Source organism: Lynx rufus, unplaced genomic scaffold (assembly GCF_022079265.1).
Source record: "Lynx rufus isolate CCGP_SWC_20201006 ecotype Redwood Valley unplaced genomic scaffold, mLynRuf1.p SCAF_7, whole genome shotgun sequence".
Classification (NCBI taxonomy): domain Eukaryota; kingdom Metazoa; phylum Chordata; class Mammalia; order Carnivora; family Felidae; genus Lynx; species Lynx rufus.
In genome coordinates, this window is record NW_025814889.1 from 75,489,406 (window position 1) to 75,512,401 (window position 22,996).

The following is a 22,996-nucleotide window of genomic DNA, read 5'->3' on the forward strand; positions in this document are numbered from 1 at the left end:
TCCATTATAGACAGTTCACTAAAATATACAAATTACAGGCACTGCTAACAAGTTTCAACAAAAAGAATTGACTAAATTAGTCATGGTCCTGGTCTGGACAAATTTGTGAATTCCGAGGCACCTGGGTAGCTCAGTTGGTTGAGCAACTGATTCTTGATTTTGGCTTGGATTATGATCTCACTGTTTGTGGGTTTGAGCACTGAGCCTGCGTAAGATTCTCTCCCTCCCTCCCTCTGCCCCTTTCCCCCCCCTTTCTCTCTCACACAAAATAAATATTTTTTTAAAATTTGTGAATTTCTTCAGCAATCTCTGAGATAGAATATCAACTATAGGATAATATCATACTGAGATTGACCCATTCAGATGAAGCAGAATATCTGTATGGGAAGAGAGGATCCAAAGATTCAATATGGGCAAATATTAAATATAAGTTAGTTGGGTTCAAACCCCCCTCCTCTGGTAATTGAATGTGGTCATCAGAGGTTTAAGTTTTTGCCTATGTTTACTTCTAGGGAATATTCCCTCTAAATGGCTTTGAGGAACCACAGCACCATCACAGAGTTCATCCTCCTTGGCCTGTCTGTTGACTCCCACGTCCAGGTTCTGCTCTTTGTGCTTTTCCTTGGGATTTACCTCTTTACTATAATGGGAAATCTATCGATGCTGTTGGTCATCAGGGAAGATCCCCATCTCCACACACCTATGTACTTCTTCCTGAGCCACCTCTCTTTCATGGACTTTTGTTTCTCTACTGCCATAGTGCCCAAGCTGCTGGAGAACCTCCTGTCTCAGAGCAAAACCATCTCAGTTGGGGGCTGCCTGGCTCAAGCCTTCTTTGTGTTTGACATTGGAGGAACAGAAGTCTGCTTACTCTCAGCAATGGCCTATGACCGTTATGCTGCTATCTGTCACCCACTCCTCTATGGCCTGGTAATGAATAATCAGCTGTATATGCAGCTTGTATGGGGCTCATGGAGCCTGGGGTTTCTAGATGCACTCATTAACACCCCCCTGACAATGAACTTGGATTTCTGTGAAGCAAAAATCATCCATCACTATAGCTGTGAGTTGCCCTCCCTCTTCCCTTTGTCCTGCTCTGATGTCTCTACCAGCCTCACTGTCCTGGTCTGTTCTACACTCCTGCATGGCGGTGGTACATTCTTCCTGATTTTCTTCTCCTATGTGCGCATTGTCTCCAGCATCCTGAGCATTAGCTCCTCCTCAGGCAGAAGCAAGGCCTTCTCCACCTGCTCCTCTCACCTCACTGCACTGAGCTTCTTCTATGGCTCAGCTTTCCTCCGTTATCTCATGCCAACCTCAGGCTCACCTCTGGAGCTCATCTTCTCCATACAGTATGGTGTGGTCACTCCCCTAGTGAATCCCCTCATCTACAGCCTGAAAAACAAGGAGGTTAAAAATGCACTGAGAAGAACCTTGGGAAAGTTTTTGCAATAGTACAGGTAGCAAACTGGATGGAGATGATTAGGTGTTAGGCTAGAACTGCATGCATGCAGATACCTGTTGAATTGATGTTAAGTAAAATTGGCTGAATGCCTATCTTGTTAAATGCTGACAGATGCCTTAGTATATAATTTAACACCCAGACTCAGTATATCTTATTCTAATTTTTTTCTATACATAGAGATCGTAATTGAACAAATTATTGAGCAGTCTCAATAATAAATGGACAGGAATCATTTTTGACCTATTTTTACCAAAATATGACATACATACAAAAAGTGCACAGAATATAAGTATACAACACAATCAATTTTCTTAAAGAGAATATGACCAAAAAGCTGGCAACCAAATCAAGTCCCCCTTTGCAACACGATCCCACCCTCACAAGTAATACAATACCATATATCACTTTTGTCTTCTTTTGCTCTTCACAGAAGTGGAATCATACCATCTAGTTCTTTTTCTTTTGTGCCTGATTTAATGTACTCAATATTGCACTTAGAGAGCTAACTCTTCAGGTATAATGTTATTTGTTCATTGTTTATTCTCAGTGTTGCATTATTTTCCACTGTGTGAACGTATAATTTATTCACCCATTTTACTGTTGAAAGATATTTGTGTAGTTTTGGTTTATGACTGTTATGACTTATGTAGCTGTCAGTATTCTTGTACACATCCCTTAATGAGCATAGATACTTTTGTTTTGCTTTGTTTTAGTATACACCTAGAGATGGCTTTGTTTGATAATAGGGTATACATCATACTTCCAAGAACTTTCCCTTCGTGGTTGTAAAATTGTATATTCCCATAGTAGTTTATGAGAATTCCAGGTGCTCCATAAAATACACATGGTATTTTTATGTTTTTCATTTCATAATTCTAGTGGGTGAGTTGTGATTCCATTTAAGGCTGTACTTTGCATTTCTCTGATGGCTAATAAAGCTAAGCACCTTTTCCTCTGCTGCCCTGTGGATTGACTTTCATTCTCTTAATGTTGTTCTGATGAAGAGAAATTCTTAATTGTAATAAACCCCAATTAATCGTTTTTCCTTTATAATATACTTGCTATTTTTGTGCTGTGTTAAAATTTTTTTCCTTACTCTTAGTTTATGAAAATATTCTGGTTTTTTTTAAGCTTTAGTGCTTTATTATAATCCACCTGGAATTGCTTTCTGTGCATAATGTGTGATAAAGGTCAAGATTCCTTTTTTTCCAAATGGAAATGCATTTACCCATCACCATTTATGTTCCCACTGCACTGTAATATTGCTTTTATCATAAATCATATGTATGTGTGGGTCTGTTTCTGAATCTTCTTCCGTTTTGTTCCATGATTAGTTTGTCTGCTTTTGTACCAATAACAAACTATGTTTACTATTATATCATTATAACAGGCTTCGAAGTTTGGAAGTAGAAGGGTTCCTTGTAACACAATTCTTCAGGATGTGCTTGGTTCTTTGTATTTTCAGACAATTTTTTAGAATCAGCTTATCAACAGCAAAAACGTCCAGGATTTTGATTGTGTCTGAATCTATAGATCAAGTTGAAAAGGGGTGGCATCTTCACAATATTGAGTCACCCAATTAACCAAGTTATAACTTTCCATTTAATTAGGTCTTTTTAATTTCTCTCAGAAATATATTATAGCTTTTATTATAGAGGGTTTTTGTACCTTTTGTGAAATGTATTATTGGGCATTTAATGTTTTTTAACTTATTTAAGCAGTATTATTTTTAAATGTTATTCTATGTGTGATTTTATTGGTATGGAAAAATATAATTTATTTTTATGTATCAGTGAACTTGTTAAATTCATTCCTTAATTTTAAGGGGTTTTTTTTGTAGATCAACTTTTTCAGATTTAGAAAGTTTTCTTTCCTTTTCATAGTTTGCTAAGTGTTTTATGCATAAATTATGTCAAGTTTTATCAAATGGTGTTCCTGTATCTATTGAGCTATCATCTAGATTTTCTAATTTTATTAGTTAGAAAGGTCAATTCTATTAGTTGATTTTTAAAGATAAAACTTCATGGGGCACCTGGGTGGCTCAGTTGGTTAAGTGTCTGACTTCAGCTCAGGTTGTGATTTCATGGTTTGTGAGTTCGAACCCCACATCAGGCTCTGTGTTGGCAGCTCAGAGCCTGGAGCCTGCTTTGGGTTCTGTGTCTCCCTTTCTGTTTGCTCCTCTCCCATTTGTGCTCTGTCTCTCTCAAAAATAAGTAAACATTAAAGGTAAAGCTTCACATCGGTTTTATTATCAAGATTTAATAGACTCATAAAAAGAATTAAGATGCGGGGCGCCTGGGTGGTTCACGGTCCGTGAGTTCGAGCCTCGCGTCGGGCTCTGTGCTGACAGCTCAGAGCCTGGACCCTGTTTCAGATTCTGTCTCCCTCTCTCTCTGACCCTCCCCCATTTATGCTCTGTCTCTCCCTGTCTCAAAAATAAATAAACATTAAAAAAAATTAAAAAAAAAAGAATTAAGATGCATCCTCTCTTTTCTATTCTGTGGAAGAACTGTGTAATATTGGTTGTTACTTCTTCATATATTCATAAGAATTCACTATTAAACTAATATGATTAGGGCTTTCTTTCTAAGAGCTTTTTTAAAATAATGAATTCAAGTTATTTAATACCTATTAAACGATTCAGACCTCTGCTTCTTCTGCCAGACTTGGAAAAAATGTGTTTTTAGAGAAATTGGCCCAGTCACATAAATTCTCAGATTTGTTAACAATTAAAGTGGCTTATAATATTCATTTTATTATCTTTTCCATGTCTATACTATATGTATTGATATCCTACTTTTCACTCTGCTTTGTATATATCCAATAAAGTGTTAATATACAAAATATATAAAGACAACTCCACACACACACAAAATAAGAATCTAATTGAAATGGACAGAAGGGGTGCCTGGGTAGCTTAGTTGGTTAAACATCTGACTTCCGCTCAGATCATGATCTTGGGGTTTGTGGGTTCAAGCCCTGTGTCAGGCTCTGTGCTGACAGCTTGAAGCCTGGAGCCTGCCTAGGATTCTGTGTCTCCCTCTCTCTCTGACCCTCCCCTGCTCATGCTCTGTCTCTTTCTCTCTCAAAAATAAATAAATATTTTTTTAAAAAATGGACAGAAGACATTAACAGACATTTTCCCAAAGAAAACATACAGATAGCCAACAGACACATGAAAGGATGTTCAACATCACTCATCATCAGGGACATGCAAAGCAAAACCACAATGAGATGTCACCTCACACCTGTGAGAATGGCTAAACTCAGCACAAGAAACAAGTGTTGGCGAGGTTGTGGAGAAGAAGAAAGCCTCATGCACAATTAATGGGAATGCAAAGTGGTGCAGCCACTATGGAAAACAGTGTGGAGGTCCTTCAAAAAATTAAAAATAGTTTTCTGATATGATCCAGTGATTTCACTGGTGTTGGGAATTTACCTAAATAAAAGAATTTTTCACAGAAATAGAATAAGGAATCCTAAAATTTGTATTGAACCACAAAAGACCCCAAAGAGCCAAAAAATCCTGAAACAGAATAATAAATCCAGAGGCATCACATTTGCTGATTTCAACTTTACTACAAAGTTATAATAATTGAACAGTATTGTGTTGGCATAAAAATAAACATGTATACCAATAGAACAAAATAGAAAGCCCAAAATTAACCTTCTGCATATACTGTCAACTGATATTTGACAAGAGAACGAAGAACTCCAAATGGGGAAAAGATAGCCTCTTCAACAAATGGTGCTGGGAAACCAGATAACTATAAGCAGAAAAACAAGGCTGGACCCCTATCTTACACCACTCACAAAAATTAACTCAAAATGGATCAAAGATTTAAACATAAGACCTGATACTGTAAAACTTCTAGAAGTAAACATAAGGAAGAAGCTCCTTGACATTAATCTGGGCAATGATTTTTTAGATGTGACACCAAAAGTGCAAAAATCAACAAGTAGGACTACATTAAAATATAAAAGCCTTTGCCCAGCAAAGAAACCATCAATGAGGTGAAAAGGCAACCTACAGAATGAGAGAACATTTTTGCAAACCATATACTGGATAAGAGGCTAATAACCAAAATGTATAAAGAATTCCTACAACTCAATAACCAAAAAGAAAAACAAAACAACCTGATTTTGAAATGGTCAGATAACCTAAATAAACATTTGTCCAAAGAAGACATACAAATGGACAATATGTACATGAAAAGATGCTCAACATCACTAATCATTAGGTAAATGCAAATCAAAACACCTAACACCTACTAGAATGGCTATCACGAAGAAGAGGAGATAACAAGTGTTGGTCAGGCAACAACAGATGTTGGCGAGGATGTGGAGACAGAGGATCTCTTTTGCACTGCTGGTGGGAATGTAAGCTGGTGCAGCCACTCTGGAAAACAGTATGGGGGTTCCTCAAAAAAATTAAAAATAGAACTACCCTACGACCCAGCAATTGCACTACTAGGTATTTATCCAAGGGATATAGGTATACTGTTTCAAAGGGACACATGCACCCCAATGTTTATAGAAGCCTTATAAACAATAGCCAAAGTATGGAAAGATCCCAAATGTCCAACGATGGATAAATGGATAAAGAAGATGTAGTATATATATACAATGGAGTATTACTTGGCAATCAAAAAGAATGAAATCTTGCCATTTACAACGATGTGGATGGAACTGGAGTGTATTATGCTAAGTGAAATTAGTCAGAGAAAGACAAGCATCATATGACTTCACTCATATGAGGACTTTAAGAGACAAAACAGATGAACACAAGGGAAGGGAAGCGGAAATAATATAAAACCACGGGGGGGGAGGAGACAAAACATAAGAGACTCTTAAATATGGAGAACAACAGAGGGTTACTGGAGAGGTTGTGGGAGGGGGGATGGGCTAAATGGGGAAGGGGCATTAAGGAATCTACACCTGAAATCATTGTTGCACTATATGCTAACTAACTTGGATGTAAATTAAAAACAAAACAAAACAAAACAACAAGTGAGGGTGAGGCTGTGGAGGAAAGGAAACCCTTGTACACTGTTGGTGGGAATGTAATTTAGTTCAGCCACTGTGGAAAACAGTATGGAGGTTCTTCAAAAAATTAAAATAGAACTATCATATGATGCAGTAATTCCACTTCTGGTATATACCCAGAGGAAATGAAATCAATATCTGGAAAAGATATCTGCACCCCCTTATTCATTGCAGCATTATTTACAATAGCCGAGACAGAAACAAACTAAATATACATCAGTGGAAGAACATATGAAGAAGATATATATTATTATATGTATATGTGTGTGTATACACACATACATATACACAGATGATAATATATATACACATACATATAATATATACACTCATACACACACACATATACATACACACAGAGAATATTCAGCCACAAGAAAGAAGAAAATCCTGCCATTTGCAACAATATGGATGGCCCTTGAAGGCATTATGCCAAATGAGATATGTTAGACAGAAAAGGAAAAATCCCATATGATAGATATCACTTACATATGAAATCTAAAAAAAGCCAAACTTGTAAAATGAGAGAATAGAATGGTGGTTACAAGAGGTTGAGGGGATGGAGAAATTGGATAGATTTTGTTTAAGGATACCAATTTGCAACCAGTAGATAAATAAACCCTGAGGATCTAAAATTCCTTACAGTGATTATAGGCAACAGTACTGTATTGTTACAAACATCAAACTTGCTAAGAGATTAGCTCTTGATCCCACCACAAAAAAAAAAGAAATTATAATTATGTGACATATATATTTTAATTTACTAAGTAATTATGATTACATATTATATATTATAATTATTCGGTGTTAACTAATACTTCAATGGCACTCATATTGCAATATACGAATGTATCGATCAACACATTTATACCTTAAACTTATACGATGTTACATGTTGATTATATCTCAAGTTTAAATTTTTTAAAATTTTTTTTTTTCAACGTTTATTTATTTTTGGGACAGAGAGAGACAGAGCATGAACGGGGGAGGGGCAGAGAGAGAGGGAGACACAGAATCGGAAACAGGCTCCAGGCTCTGAGCCATCAGCCCAGAGCCTGATGTGGGGCTCGAACTCACGGAACGCGAGATCGTGACCTGGCTGAAGTCGGACGCTTAACCGACTGCGCCACCCAGGCGCCCCTCAAGTTTAAATTTTTTAAATAAAAATAGAAACTTTTTTTGTCCCCTTCCCAGGCTCCAAAAATGGAAACATTTCAAAGAAAAAATTTCATATAAGCTGAGAAATTTCTCATTAATGTCCAACAACTCATCTTCAGAGATAAAGATGCCTCCCATGAGGATGTGAGGCTGGACCTGGGATCATGTTAGTCTCCACACTGCTCTTTGCCATACTACTGCATAGAATGAGGTTTCACAGATGCATCCAATGAGTCAGATAGTTGAATAAGTAACCGTTTCTGATTTTTTAATAGATTTAATCAGAAAATGTTCGGCCCAGCTGTTTAAAGATACAGTTCCTTATGATGTGGGAAAGTCGCCTGTTAGGTTAATTATATCTCACTATATACCTTCCTTAATAATTTCCTAATAAGTGGCCAGCAGGAAAAGACTTCCCAGCTTGCCTACTTTCAAAGGCCAGTTAAAACTTCATCCCTAAAGTTCTATAGCCTATATCTGTGAGAATTCCCTAGGACTTCTACAAACTTCACTCTTCCAGTTAATGAGCTTAAAGTTTGGCTTCAGACCATGACCTCAGGGATTACAGCTTCCTTGCACTGCTGAGATCCACCAGACTATCTGATTCCCTTCAGCTAGATTATATCTGAAAATCACTCAATTCACTGATATTCTTTGTCCAGTGTATAAACTCAGAAAGATAAGTGAGTAGTAGCCTCTGTGATTGGGTCTGACATGACATGAGAAAAGTCTCTCTTGTACTCCTTTCAGAATTTGAATGTTTCCCACTGTATTTAGTGAGTGAGAGTAAACATTTTCCTTCCCTCCTCGAAGCTTGTGAATAGAAAACATGTATGCATTCTAAAATTAGGCTAGAGAAATAGTGGTTCTCCTGTGCATAGTGAACACCTGACCAAAGATGACTTCTTATACTATGGTAAGACTAGAGCCAGAAGATGAGTTTTGTGCCAGAAAAATTCAGACTTCTATGATTTCTCTAAAGGTTCCCCACATTCCCCTCTGGAGATTTCCACTGTTTTTATCTAGTCTTCTGTACCTACTTGTCTTAGGCAACTCCTTTTTGCTTTAAGTTCTCTCATCATCTTTTGCTTGTACTGCAGACTAAGTTACAACCACTAGGACCTTTGTGGAAATTTCTCTCCTTTGAGGCTCTTATCCTCAACTGTTTTTAGCATCTACTAAATAAATCCTCTCTATGCTCTCTAGCATTGAGTCTACAGCGACTATGAAATCTGCATTGGTCTGGAAAACTGAAACCAGGAGCTAAGAGGTTCTCAGTCTGGGGAGGAATGGGTAAAAGCACATCATAGTAGATAGACTTCAGTAGTCTGAGATCCTCCTTCTTCTCTTAGACCCTAAATGCATGTGCTAAAAATAATTTACTTTTCTGATATTATTAACCACTCCATCAACTCTGGTCATCAATATTAGTGGTTAAAGGGGAAGCGAAATAGCAGAAATCAGAGAAGATTTTAAGGAAAATATTGACATATTTGAAGTTTGTCTTCCATGCATACAAACCACAAGAATTTGGCCCTTCTTCCCATTTCAGGTGACCTCAGAACATCAAAGGTTCTATATTTCCAAGAATAGTTACCCAGACCATCTCTGCCTTGCAGCACTAGACCTGCCTTTCATACTATCTTCATTAATCTATCTATCCAGTCATGTATATAATTAACTAATATTTTCTGTGTGTTTTCACCAAACAGATAACTTTTGAGACTTTTTTTTTTTCTTGGAATGTCTTCTTGAAATGATATAAGATTATTATATCTAAACAAGTTAATAATTTATAATGGAATTGATGTTCTTTGCCTCTCAGAATTGATTGAATCTTAAATTTAGGCAAATGCTAATTTAAGTAAAATGAATTCACAGGAGCATAAACTTCAGCCAAAAATCATAGGATGGATGGTGATAATTATTTGTGATTATTTTTTAAATGACCCAGAAAATGCAATTTCCTGCTTCACTTCTCTTTAAGGTGATATCTGACATAAACATACGAGATAGCAAGAAGCAGCCTATTTGAGAAGTTTCAAACACAGCTATACAGGCAAAGTGGTAAATAATACATTTTGTGGAAAACGATCCCCTGGGTTCTACTTTCTTACTTTCCACCCTCCTTTATGTGAGCACTCAAACTTCTCTCTCTTCACCTTTTTCTGAATTTCAAAATAGACATTCAACTTCAATGTGAATTGAAGCCACTGTTCCCTCTCACAAGGTAAGTGAAGAGACTTTGAAATTAGTGCTTAGCTTTCGCTACATGGTTGAAATGAAGCCCTGTCCTCAGTTGGTCACAGTCAGAGGATCTATATTAGGTTCCAGGCGGAGCAAATCACGGAATCTCACAAGTTGGGCTTCCACCTGCCTTCCTGATGGGTTGGCTTTGTGGGTCCTCAGCATAGAACAGAGGTTTTCAAATATCGGGTCTCTAACTCACAGTTGCTCCAAAAGTCCTTCGGTTATGCTGGAGTTTGCTTGGGTTACATGCCAAAAATAAAAATGGGATTGTGGCCAGGTCTCCAATGAGAACAAATATGGAAAAAACTAGAGAGTAAATATGGAGAAAATGGCCAAAATCAAAAAGTAAGTTATAAATCTTGAGAAATTTTCCAGTTAAAGTAAATGTACTGAATTGACTGTTTACTTTGCTACTGAAAAACAAAAGAAACCGTTTATTCCAGTGAGATTTTATAAATTCAGAGACAGCAGGAACTGAACTTTCCTTCTGGTTATTCATCTTCACTACAGAATCTGAATTAATCTGAGCTATCATGCTGGGCTGCAAGTTACTCGCCAGATAGAACAGAGAGGTGATTTGAATATGGGTTCTGATAAGGGGTGGGAATATGAGAACTTGTGTAAATAAGAAATAAGAAAAGATGGGGCACCTGGGTGGCTCAGCTGGTTAAGCAACCAACTCTTGGTGTCGGCTCAGGTCATGATCTCACAGATCATAAGATTGAGCCCCACATTGGGCTTTGAACTAACAGTGCAGAGCAGGCCTGGGATTCTTTCTCTCTCCCTCTGTCTCTGCCCCTCCCCTGCTTTCGAGCTCACTCGCTCACTCTCTCTCTCTCTCTCTCCCCCTCTCTCAAAATAAATAAATAAATAAACAAAAAAAAGAGAAAGAAACAAAGACGAAAAGAAAGGAAAAGCAGGACATTGGCTCACTCCGCAGGAATAGAACCTGTTCTTGTGAGTTCTGTGGGCCAGAATAACATGACACTGTGGTGAAATTCCCCGAATGAAAGCTGGGAAATTCAGAGTCAATTCGGAATTCTGGGTGACAGGTTATGATTATTGCAAAGAGTTACATACCAGAAAAGACTCACTAAAGGAAGGGTCTGAGGTTTCAAGCTGGGTATAAAAAAAGTTAACCAACACAAGAACTCAGCTATGAATGCTAGAAATGTATGACTGGAAAAGCAAGACAAATAAGTGTATTCACACAACAGTTCAACAAACATTAGATAAGGTTGTTTGGCCAATCTGTTATAAGTAGGAGGCCTTGCACAAAGTAGACCCATAATATTTTGAATAATTAGGTAAATGAGAGAACTGATAAATTAATGGATAAATAATTGAACAGGAACACAGATGGATAGATTACTGAATTGACAGGGGGGACAATGGAATGTACACATAAATGTCATGGTTTTAAGCCACCCTCCCAGCATGGACAGAAATTAGCTAGTAAGAATGAGCTGCTCCCTGGAGGAAGGAACCTTTAGGTACCAATTATTACAACAAAAGATAAGTCTTCTGTCTTTGCAACCTTTCTCCACCACTTCCCAGGCATCCTCCAGTTTTGTTTATTTATTTTTTTACTTTTTTAATGTTTATTTATTTTTGAGACAGAGACAGAGCACGAGCGGGGGAGGAGCAGAGAGAGAAGGAGACACAAAATCTGAAGCAGGCTCCATGCTCTGAGCTGTCAGCACATTGCCAGGCTCGAACACGCCAACCGTGAGATCATGACCTGAGCTGAAGTCGATGCTTAACCAACTGAGCCACCCAGGTGCCCCAAGTTTTGTTTGTTTGTTTCTTTTTTTTTTACATTTGTTTATTTTTGAGAGACAGAGAGGGATAGAGCGTGAGTGGGGGAGGGGCAGAGAGAGGGAGACAGAGAATCCCAAGCAGGCTCCAGGGTCTGAGCTGTCAGCACAGAGCCCGATGCCGGGCTCAAACCCACGAACCGTGAGATCATGACCTGAGCCAAAGTTGTATGCTTAACTGACTGAGCCACCCAGGTGCCCCAGTTCTGTTTATTTCTAAAGTTAGAATTAAAGCTAGGTATATTCCTCTAACAAAGCACATGTCATATTTACTTTATTCTTTCATTCTTTCTACATTTAACAAATCCTGAGCACCCATTATTGCCTTTCATTCTGCTGTATGTTCGGGATTTAAGATAATATGGATGATTAAATACCAAATGTATTCTTCATAAACAAGCAACACATTTGGAGGAAAAAGAAACACTACTCATACATCCTACTAAAAGCCAGAGTAAGATAGATACCCAGGTGAAGGCCCAAAACAGTTCAGAGAGTAAGCGACAAAAGAGAACATAGAGTGAAGAGAAGTAGACATGCTTAAGCAAATGAATGTCAGCCAGTCAGAGTGTAAAAAGCACAGATATGGAAGCTTCACAGACCTGGGAGGGATGTTAAGCTTATCCACTAATCCTCTCAACACCAGAAGTTACCACAGCATTTTCAGATTCAATTTCCATATTCTAAAATTTGAAATAATGCAGCCCCTGAAGTTTTGTTGAGATCTCCCAGTAGAGAAAAAGCTAAACATTTGATAATACCTAGATATAATTGGGACCAGTGAAATAATAGGGATCATTATTTTCCATAATCCATCCAGGCAGGGAAGGAGGTAATATAAGGGAAGAAATAGAAATTAAGGTGAGATGGAAAAATAGGTAGGATTTAGGTCAAGATTTGTAGGGAAAATTTTCAACAGAGTCTCAGCTGAAGTCAAGGCAGAGAATAGGAGAGTAATGAGGGCACCGGGGCAAGTCTGGTCTGACCAGTTCATGCCTGATTCTGTAGCACAGAGGTAGCAGAACCACCTGGGCAATGCTTAAAATATCCATCACAGAAAAGACCAAGTAAAACAGGTTCTCTGCTGGTAGAGAAATTACTTCAAAAATTGAGTAATCTTTAAATACCAACCAGATAAATTTATAATTATTCAGGAGCACTGTAGAATTAAAAGTTCTGGTCATAGGCTTATATAGAGGAGATGCAAATCCTGACTGTTCAAACTGAGGAACTGAACAAGTCCTATGAATCTGAATTTTTGGGGTGGGGGAGGGTTAATCTTAAAAATATAGGTTAGAAATCTCCTTTCTTTTTTTTTTTTTAATGTTTATTTATTTTTGAGAGAGAGAAAGGGAGCATGAGCAGGGGAGGGGTGAAGAGAGAGGGAGAGAGAGAATCCCAAGCAGGCTTTGAGCTGTCAGCACAGAGCCCAGTGCCAGGCTAGAACTCACTAACAATGAGATCATGACCTGAGCCAAAATGAGGAGTCAGATGTTCAACCAACTGAGCCACTCAGGCACTCCCAGCAATCTCCTTTCTTAACCCCATTTCCCACCACATGCATATACTCACACACACATACATTTTGAAACTGTCCTTGGAATTAAATAACCAAATACACTAGAGAGAGACACATGAATGGTAGAAATATAATAAATATAGCATGATATTATAAAGTAATATCGAACTCTTACAAGCTTTTGAATGGAGAGTGAAACACTGTGTGAGTCAAGAAACCAGAGATGATTAGAATCACTTCTCCAAGAAGTGTATTGGATATAGTTTGACCAGTAGTATTGTAGGTTACCATCAAAGGACAGTTCAAGGAGATGAAACCATTCAGTCATAGACTAAACTGAAAAATTATATGAAGGTCTCCAGAGTTATTTGTGGGAGAGGAGCCACAAGAGTACTAATGGTCTGGTTCAGAGTTCGGGACCTGTGAGGTTGGCAATCAAGTGAGGGAAGAATCCTGGGAGGGAGGGAGAGTAGATGTTTTAAAAATCTGTGTAAAAGATGAGCACACTGAAGATGTGCATACATGGAATAAAGTAGAGATTCTGAGGTGGCACAAAAAGAAGGTGAATATTTCATGCTTCTTTATGCTTTCATTCCAGTGGAACATCTTCCATCATGGTCTTAGGAAACCACAGCACCATCACAGAATTCATCCTCCTTGGGCTATCTGCTGACCCTCACACCCAAATTCTCCTCTTTGCATTTTTCCTGGAAATTTACCTCCTGACCATCATGGGGAACCTGATGATCATGATGGCGATTATGACTGATTCCCATCTCCACACCCCCATGTACTTCTTCTTGAGTCACCTCTCCTTCCTGGATCTTTGTTTAACTTCAGTCACTGTGCCCAAGATGCTGGAGAATCTCCTGTCTCAGAAGAAATCAGTATCCATAGAAAGCTGCCTTGCTCAGGCATTTTTTGTGTTTTCCATCGCAGGGACTGAAACTTTTGTGCTCTCTGCCATGGCCTATGACCGCTATACTGCCATCTGCTACCCCCTGCTCTATGACCAGGTGATGAGTAAACAGTTGTGTGGGGGTCTGGTATGGGTCTCATGGGGACTGGGCTTTCTGGATGCTCTCATTAACACCCTCATGGCTTGCAATTTGGACTTCTGTGAGGCTCATGTCATGCCTCACTTCAGCTGTGAACTGCCATCTCTATTCTCTCTGTCTTGCTCTGATATCGCCACCAACTTTGCAGTCCTGGTGTGCTCTGCCGTCATTCATGCCTCTGGAACCTTACTCCTGGTGTTCTTCTCTTACACCCGTATTATCTCCACCATCCTGAGCATCACCTCCACCTCAGGCAGAAGCAAGGCCTTCTCCACCTGCTCTTCCCACCTCACTGCAGTGAGTTTCTTCTATGGATCTGCTTTTCTTCGCTATCTCATGCCAACCTTAAGTTCCCCGCTGGAGTTAATTTTTTCCATACAGTACAGTGTGGTCACTCCTCTAGTGAATCCCCTTGTCTACAGCTTAAAGAACAAGGAAGTAAAAGCAGCTCTGAAAAGAATGTTGCAAAAAGGTTTACAACAGCTCAGAGAGCAGAGAACAGGTAGATTTGAAGGCTGAAACAGAAAAGGTACCAGATGAGCCTGAAGCATCTCGTAGCAACAGAAAGGAAGCACTCAACAACAACAACAACAACAACACCCACAATGATAAGGGTATGTTAAAGGGACACAGGAGCCAAATGAAAGAGACCCGGGTGACTAAGGATGGGACAATTTGAGCAACAAAAGAAACAACATAATATTAGATTATAACCAAAAGCATAAAATCAATACGTATTATACTAATATAAATAAATAATTGAATAATGAAATAAATGGAAGAGAACAGAAAATCTTCCTCTCAGAAGAATTCCAAATAACTTAGGTAGAAACTGCACTCTCAATGAAGTGTAGAGCGTACCTGCCTACTCCTTAAATGTGGGCTGAACATAGTGTATTGGACCCCTTCTAAAGAATACAGTGTGACAAGGGGGAAAAAAGTGGAGAAACCTGATAAATGCTACCTAAGACAAATGACCAAGGTTAATATCAGCAATGGTTAAGTCATGTTGATAGTATGTACCTTTGATATGATGTGATGACTGACAATGGTACTTCACTTCTGTGGTCCTCATCTCCCAAACCCATAACACTAATATAACCATGAGAAAAACATCAAATAAAACCAAATTGATGGGGTCTGTACAAAATATCTGACTAGTACTCCTTAGGACTGCCAGTGTCATCAAAAACAAAGTCTGAGAACTATCACAATCAAGAGGTGCCTAAGGATACAAGAATTAAGTGTAATGTGCTCTCCTGGATAGAATCTTAGGATAGAAATTGGACTTTAGATAACAACTAGGGAAATATGAATACATTATGGACTTTAGTAATAATTTATCAATATGGTTCATTAATTATGATAAGTATACCATACTAATGTAAATAAAATGCTAATAATAATGAAGACTGGGTGGGGGTATATGGGAATGCTCTGTACTATCTTTGCAACTTTTATATAAATCTAAAACTATTCTAAAATTAAAATTTTATTTAAAAAAAATACTACTTCTTGATCTTAGTCGGAAAGCTCTCAGGTTTTTCCCCATTGAGGGATGGTATTAGCTGTGGGCCTTTCATATAGGGTTTTTATCATGTTTATGTTCCTTCTATCCCTGCTTTCTTGAGGGCTTTTATCAAGAAAGGATGCTGTATTTTGTCACATGCTTTTTCTGCTTCTATTGAAAAGATTATGTGGTTCTTATCCTTTCTTTTATTAATGTGATATATCACATTGATTGATTTATGAATATTGAACCAGACCTGCAGCCCAGGAATGAATCCCACTTGATCATGGTGAATAATTCTTTTATTTTTTTAAGTGTATTTGTTTGTGTTGAGAGAGAGAGAGAACACAAATGGGGGAGAGGCAGAGAGAGGGAGATAGAGAGTCTCAAGCAGGCTCTGCACTGTCAGGGCAGAACCTGACTCCAGGCTCAAACTCATGAACTGTGAGATCAAGACCTGAGCCTAAACCAACAGCTGGATGCTTAACTGACTGAGCCACCCAGGCACCCTTGGTGAATAATTCTTTTAATGTACCGTTGAACTTCCCATCTCCAATCTCATCATCCATGGTAATCAATGTTGTGACCAGCACGGATCAGTTAATTCATGACAAGTACCACATGGTCCAAGGCATTCTGAATATTTCTCCAGACTATTCTGGTGGATGGTGAGATATTCTTACGCTAAAGCTTGGGAGGATGTTTTAAATCTTCTAAAATACTTAGAGTAAAGTATCTATTAAAAAAAATAATTCTTTTTTGAAATGGACTACCACGAAAAACATAAGTTTGATATATCATTGTACTTGAAAGCATTTCTCACTTTTTACTCTATCCCTTCTCTGTTGGCTAATTTTATGTCTCAATTTGGCTGGGCCATGATGCCAAGATAGTTGGTCAAACATTATTCTGGATGTTTCTGTGAGGATGTTTTTGGATGAAATTAACATTAAATTTTCACAGATTTAGAGTAAAGTAGATTGCCCTCCATAATATGGGTGGGCCTTGTCCAATCAGTTGCAGGATCCAATAGAACAAAAGGCTGCCCTCCCCTGAGCAGGAGGGAATTCTTCCAGCAGACTGCCTTTAAGCTTCATTTACAACATCAGTTCTACCTGGTTTACCAGCTGATTGTTTCTGGACTTGAGCTGCAGCTCTTTCCCAAGTCTCCAGTCTGCCAACTTCCTCCATCAGATTTTGGAATCACCAAGCCTCCACAATCACATAGGCAAATTCCTTAAAATAAAACTTATTCTATACATGAATACAAAGCCTACTCTTTCTATTTCTCTGGAGAAGCATGACTAATACACCCTCCTAAACAGGGGCAAGAGGAAGAATTTCCGGTAAACTGTTAGAGGAAAAATTATCCATGATTAGATGCACTGGAGAGGGTACAATGAACAGTTATTCTGTACCCATGTCACCCTCCCCAAAGGGCACAGCTCAGTGCCAAGAGAGACCTTCTCAGCCCATAATTTCTCCCATGGAGGAAAATGGGAGCATGTGAGTAAGCACCTGGCTTCCCCAGCTGTATGGGATAAGAAGGAGGCCAACTTCTTTCTTGCTGCCTCCAGAATACTAAGGTGTGCTACATGACTATGAATGAAGGGCCTTGGAGAACAGCAGCCAGTTGCTCTCAGAGGGCATCAAAGAGACATGGGTCCCACTAACCACTTCACAGATACCACCAAGAAGACAGCCTATGAGCTGCTGGTGATACCTCACCTGTGGATCCCCCCCACCTGGCCCATGGGCACCTCCAATATTCCAGATGCCTAACACACATACCCTACCACCCTGTAGCTGTCAACCTGTGTGGTCCCTAATGGCAACAAATATAAGCCTTTGCAGACAGCTAGTGAGAAAATGTAGAAAAATGGCACAACTCTATAGGACTAAGAAAATGCATGGATACTGATGCATTCAGCATCGATGCATTCAACACTGCCCTAGGGAAAGCAAACAGGAGGCTGTTGGTACCCACCCTGGCTTTGCAGGATCAAAAAAAGGCAAACAATTTTAAGAATTCTGCCTAAGAGGAAGCAAGAAGCATAGAGTAGGTGTATCCATAGAAAAACTCAGAGAAAGCCTCAAAATACCTAGAAGGCCAACACAAGGTATTTCTCTCCTGAAAGCAGGGCAGTAGAGACTGGAGGAGGTGACTGAGTCTTCAAATGCAAAGACAACACAAGACATCAAGGAATAAGAAAAATCAAGGAAACCTGACACCACCAAAGGAACAAAATAATTTTTCAGTAACCAACACAAAGGACTGGAGATCTATGATTTGCCTTATAAAGAATTCAAAATAGATGTTTTAAGGAAGCTCAATAAGCTACAGGAAAACACAGAAAGACAATTCAACTAAATCAGGAAAATGATACATGAACACAGTAAGAGCTTTCGCAGAAAGATAGAAATTATTAAAAATAATTCAGCTTCTTCTGGAGCTGAAGAATACAATGAATGAAATGAAAAATGAAATAGAGACCATCAACAGCCAACTGTTTGTTATCAGTAAGGTCAACAGTAGACTGGTCAACAGTAGACTATTAGTAGTTAAGTTTAGGAGGAGTCAAAAGCTATATGCAGATTTTTGACTGACTCGGGTTGTTAAAGGGTCAACTATAAATAAAATCAGAAATGAAAGAGGAGATGTTACAATTGATACAACAGAAAAACAAAGATTAAAAAAGACTACTATGAATAATTATATACCAACAAATTACATAGCCTAGAAGAAATGGAGAAATTGCTAGATGTATATCACCTGCCAAGACTGAGTCATGAAGAAATATAAAATCTAAACAGACCAATAACAAGAGATTGAATCTGTAATCAAACCTCTCAACAAAGAAAAGCGTATGACCTGATGCTTTTATTGTTGAATCCTACCAAATATTAAAATAAGAGGTCATACCAATCCTTCTCAAACTCTTCCAAAAAACTGAAGAGGAGGGAACATTTTATAATAACAGCATTACCCTAATACCAAAGCCAGACAAGGATACTACAAGAAAATTACAGGCCAATATCCCTCATTAAAATAGATACAAAGACCCTCAATCAAACACTATCAAACTGAATTCAAGAACACATTAAATGGATCGTACATGGGGCACCAGGGTGGCTCAGTCAGTTAAGCATCCAACTTCGGCTCAGGTCATGATCTTATAGTCTGTGAGTTCAAGCCCTGCATCGGGCTCTGTGCTGACACCTCAGAGCCTGAGCCTGCTTCAGATTCTGTGTGTCTCCCTCTCTCTCTGCCCCTCTCCCACTCATGCTCTGTCTCTCTCTCCCTAAAACAAATAAATAAATAAACATTTTTTTTATTTTTTATTTTTTTGTTAACGTTTATTTATTTTTGAGACAGAGAGAGACAGAGCATGAACGGGGGAGGGTCAGAAAGAGAGGGAGACACAGAATCTGAAACAGGCTCCAGGCTCTGAGCTGTCAGCACAGAGCCCGACGCAGGGCTTGAACTCACGAACTGCGAGATCATGACCTGAGCCGAAGTCGGACGCTTAACCGACTGAGCCACCCAGGCGCCCCAAATAAACATTTTTTTAAAAGGATCATACACCACAATCAAGTAGGATTTATTCCAGAAATGCAAGAATGGTTCAATACTGAAGATCAAAAAACATGATATACACCACATTAACAAAAGACAGAAAACCTATGATCATCTTAATACATGCAGAAAAAGAACTTGACAGTATTGAACATCGTTTCATGAAAAAACTTTCAACCGATAAGGTACAGAAGGAAGGTACCTCAACATAACAAAGACCATATATGTTAAGTCCATAGCTAATATCACACTTAATGTGAAAACAGAAAGTTTTTCCTCAAAGAATAAGATGAAGACAGGGTGCCTACTCTCACCATTACTATTCAACATAGTTCTGTAAGTCTTAGCCAGAAAATAATGGTAAGAAAAAGAAACAAAAGGCATCCAAATTGGAAAGGAAGAAGAAAAATTGTTTCTGTCTGCAGATGAGGTGATCATACATATGAAAATACTAAAGACTCCACCAAAAAGCTATTAAACTAATCAATTAATTCAGTAAAGGTGCAGGACACAAAATCAATATAAAAAGTTAGTTTATGGTCAACTAATCTTCAACAAAGCAGAAAAAAGAATATCTAATGGAAAAAAGATGGTCTCTTCAACAAACGGTGTTGGGAAAATTGGACAGCAACATGCAGAAGAATGAAACTAGACCACTTTCTTATACCACATATAAAAATAAATTAAAAATGGATGAAAGAGCTAATGTGAGACAGGAAACCAGCAAAATCCTAAAGGAGAACACAGGTAGCAACCTCTTTGACCTTGGCCATAGCAACTTCTTACTAGACAGGTCACCAGAGGCAAGGGAAACAAAGGTAAAAATGAACTATTGGAACTTCATCAAAATAAAAAGCTTCTATACATGGAAGGAAACAATCAATAAAACTAAAAGGCAACTAATGGAATGGGAAAAGATATTTGCAAATGACCTAATAAAGGCTTAGCATTTACAAATCTATAAAGAACTTAGCAAACTCAACACTAAAAAAACAAATAATCCTTTTAAGAAATAGACAGAAGGGGAACCTGGCTGGCCCAGTCAGTTAAGTATCCAACTTCGGCTCAGGTCATGATCTCACAGTTCGTGGGTTCGAGCCCTGTATCAGGCTCTGTGCTGACAGCTTAGAGCCTGGAGCCTGCTTCAGATTTTGTGTCTCCCTCTCTCTGCTTCTCCCTCACTCACACTCCCTCTCTCTCTCAAAAATAAATAAACATTTAAAAAAAATTTTTTAAAGAAATGGACAGAAGACATGAATAGACACTTTTCCAAAGAAGACATCCAGATGGCCAACAGACATGAAAAGATATGCAACTGATCATCAGGGAAATACAAATAAAAACCACCATGAGGGGCGCTTGGGTGGCTCAGTCAGTTAAACATCGGACTTCTGCTCAGGACATGATCTCACGGTTTGTGGGTTCAAGCCCCATGTTGGGCTTTGTGCTGACAGTTCAGGGCCTGCAGTCTGCTTCAGATTCTGTCTCCCTCTCTCTTCACCCCTCTCCCACTGGCTCTTTGTCTCTTTCTCTCTCTCTCTCAAAAATAAACATTAAAAAAAAAATTAGGGGCCTCTGGATGGCTCAGTCAGTTAAGCGTGTCTTCAGCTAGGTCTTGATCTCACTGTTGCAGCCTGAGTTGCAGCCCTGCGACCAGCTCTGGAGCTTGTTTCAGATTCTCTCTCTCTCTCTCTCTCTCTCAAAAATATACATTAAAAAAAAATACATACACACACACACACACACACACACACATTAAAGTGGCGCCTGGGTGGCTCAGTTGATTGAGTATCTGAGTCTTGATTCTGGCTCAGTTATCATCCCAGGGTCGTGGGATGGAGCCCCGCATCTGACTCTGTGCTGAGAACACAGAACCAGCTTGAGATTCTCTCCATTCTTCACTCTCTACCACTCACACTCTGTGTGTGTGTGTGTGTCTCTCTCTCAAAATAAATAAATAAAAATTAAAAATTAAAAAAAAAATAAACATTAAAAACTTTTTTGTTTAAAAATTAAGAAAAAAACAAAACATGATGAGATACCACTTCACATCTGTCAGCATGCCTAAAATTAACAACAAAAGAACCAATAGGTGCTGGCAAGGATGCAAAGAAAGGGGAATCTTCTTGCACTGTTGGTGGGAATGCAAACTGGTACAGCCACTTTGGAGAACAGCATGGAGTTTCCTCAAAAAGGTAAAAATAGAACTACCCTACAATCCAGCAATTGCACTACTAGGTATTTACCCAAAGGATACAAAAAATACAAATTTGAAGGGGTACATGCACCCCAATGTTTATAACACTATCCACAACAGCCAAGTTATGGAGAGAGCCCAAATGTCCATTGACATATACATATATACGTATATGTATATATATATACACCACATCTTCTTTATATATATATATATATATATATATATATCACATCTTCTGTATATATATACATATATATATATATATACAGAACAAAGGTATATTTTCACAGAAATAGATTTCTTAAATCCTATATACATACATATATACACATACATATAATACATAAAGATGTGGTATATATATATACATGCATATATACACATATATATACATATATACACACACAATGGAATATTCCTCAACCATCAAAATAAATGAAATCTTGCCATTTGCAACAATGTGGATGGAGCTGGACCGTATTATGCTAAGCGAAAGAAGTCAGTCAGAGAAAGACAAATACCACGTGCTTTCACTCATATGTGGAATTTAAGAAACAAAACAGATGAATAGATGGGGGAGGGGTGTGGAATAGAGAAAAACAGACCATGAGAGACTCTTAAAGATAGAGAACAAATTAAGGATTGATGGAGGGATGGGCTAGATGGGTGATGGGTACTAAGGAGGGTATTTGTTATGATGAGCACTGGGTGTTGTATGTAATTGATGAATCACTGAATTCTACTCCTGAAACCAATATTGCACTGTGTGTTAACTAACTAGAATTTAACTAAGTAGAATTTAAGTAAAAATTTTAAATTAAAAAGAATTAGTTGCCTTTTTATACACTAAGATCAAGCTGTCTGAAAAGAAAAGAGAACAATCCCATTTATGATTGCATCCAAAACAATAAAAGACTTAGGAATAAATTTAACCAAGAAGGTGAAAGACTTGTGCACTGAAAACTATCAGACACTCCTGAAAGAAATTGAGGAAGACACAAATAAATGGTCAGATATCCATGTTCATGGATCAGAAAAATTAATATTGTTAAAATGTCCATACTATTCGAAGCCATCTACAAATTCAGTGCAATCCCTATCAAAATTCCAATGGCATTTTTCATGGAAATAGATTTCTTAAATCCTAAAATTTGTATGGAACCATAAAAGAGTCCACATAATCACAACAATCTTGAGAAAGAAAAACAAAACCAGAGGCATTATATTTCCTAATTTCAAACTATGTAGCAAAGCTATAGTAATCAAAATAGTATGATATTGACATAAAAATAGACCATTGGAATAGAATCAAGAGTCCAGAAATAAACACATGTATATATAGTGAGCCAACCTTTGCAAGGGCACGAGATTACACAATATAGAAAGGATAGCTTCT

General features: G+C 38.2%; 2 protein-coding genes across 2 annotated transcripts; both read left to right on the top strand.

Annotated features, from left to right (window-relative positions):
• Positions 1–525: 525 nt before the first annotated feature.
• On the top strand, positions 526–1,455 carry LOC124502345 (olfactory receptor 8S1-like). Its single transcript, XM_047066967.1, has one exon. It carries the CDS (start codon positions 529–531, stop codon positions 1,453–1,455), a length of 927 nt encoding a protein of 308 aa, XP_046922923.1. The 5' UTR covers positions 526–528.
• A 12,414-nt stretch (positions 1,456–13,869) lies between these two features.
• LOC124502360 (olfactory receptor 8S1-like) lies at positions 13,870–14,832 on the top strand. The gene has a single exon (XM_047066985.1). The coding sequence runs from the start codon at positions 13,870–13,872 to the stop codon at positions 14,830–14,832; it is 963 nt and encodes a 320-aa protein (XP_046922941.1).
• Positions 14,833–22,996: the final 8,164 nt, after the last annotated feature.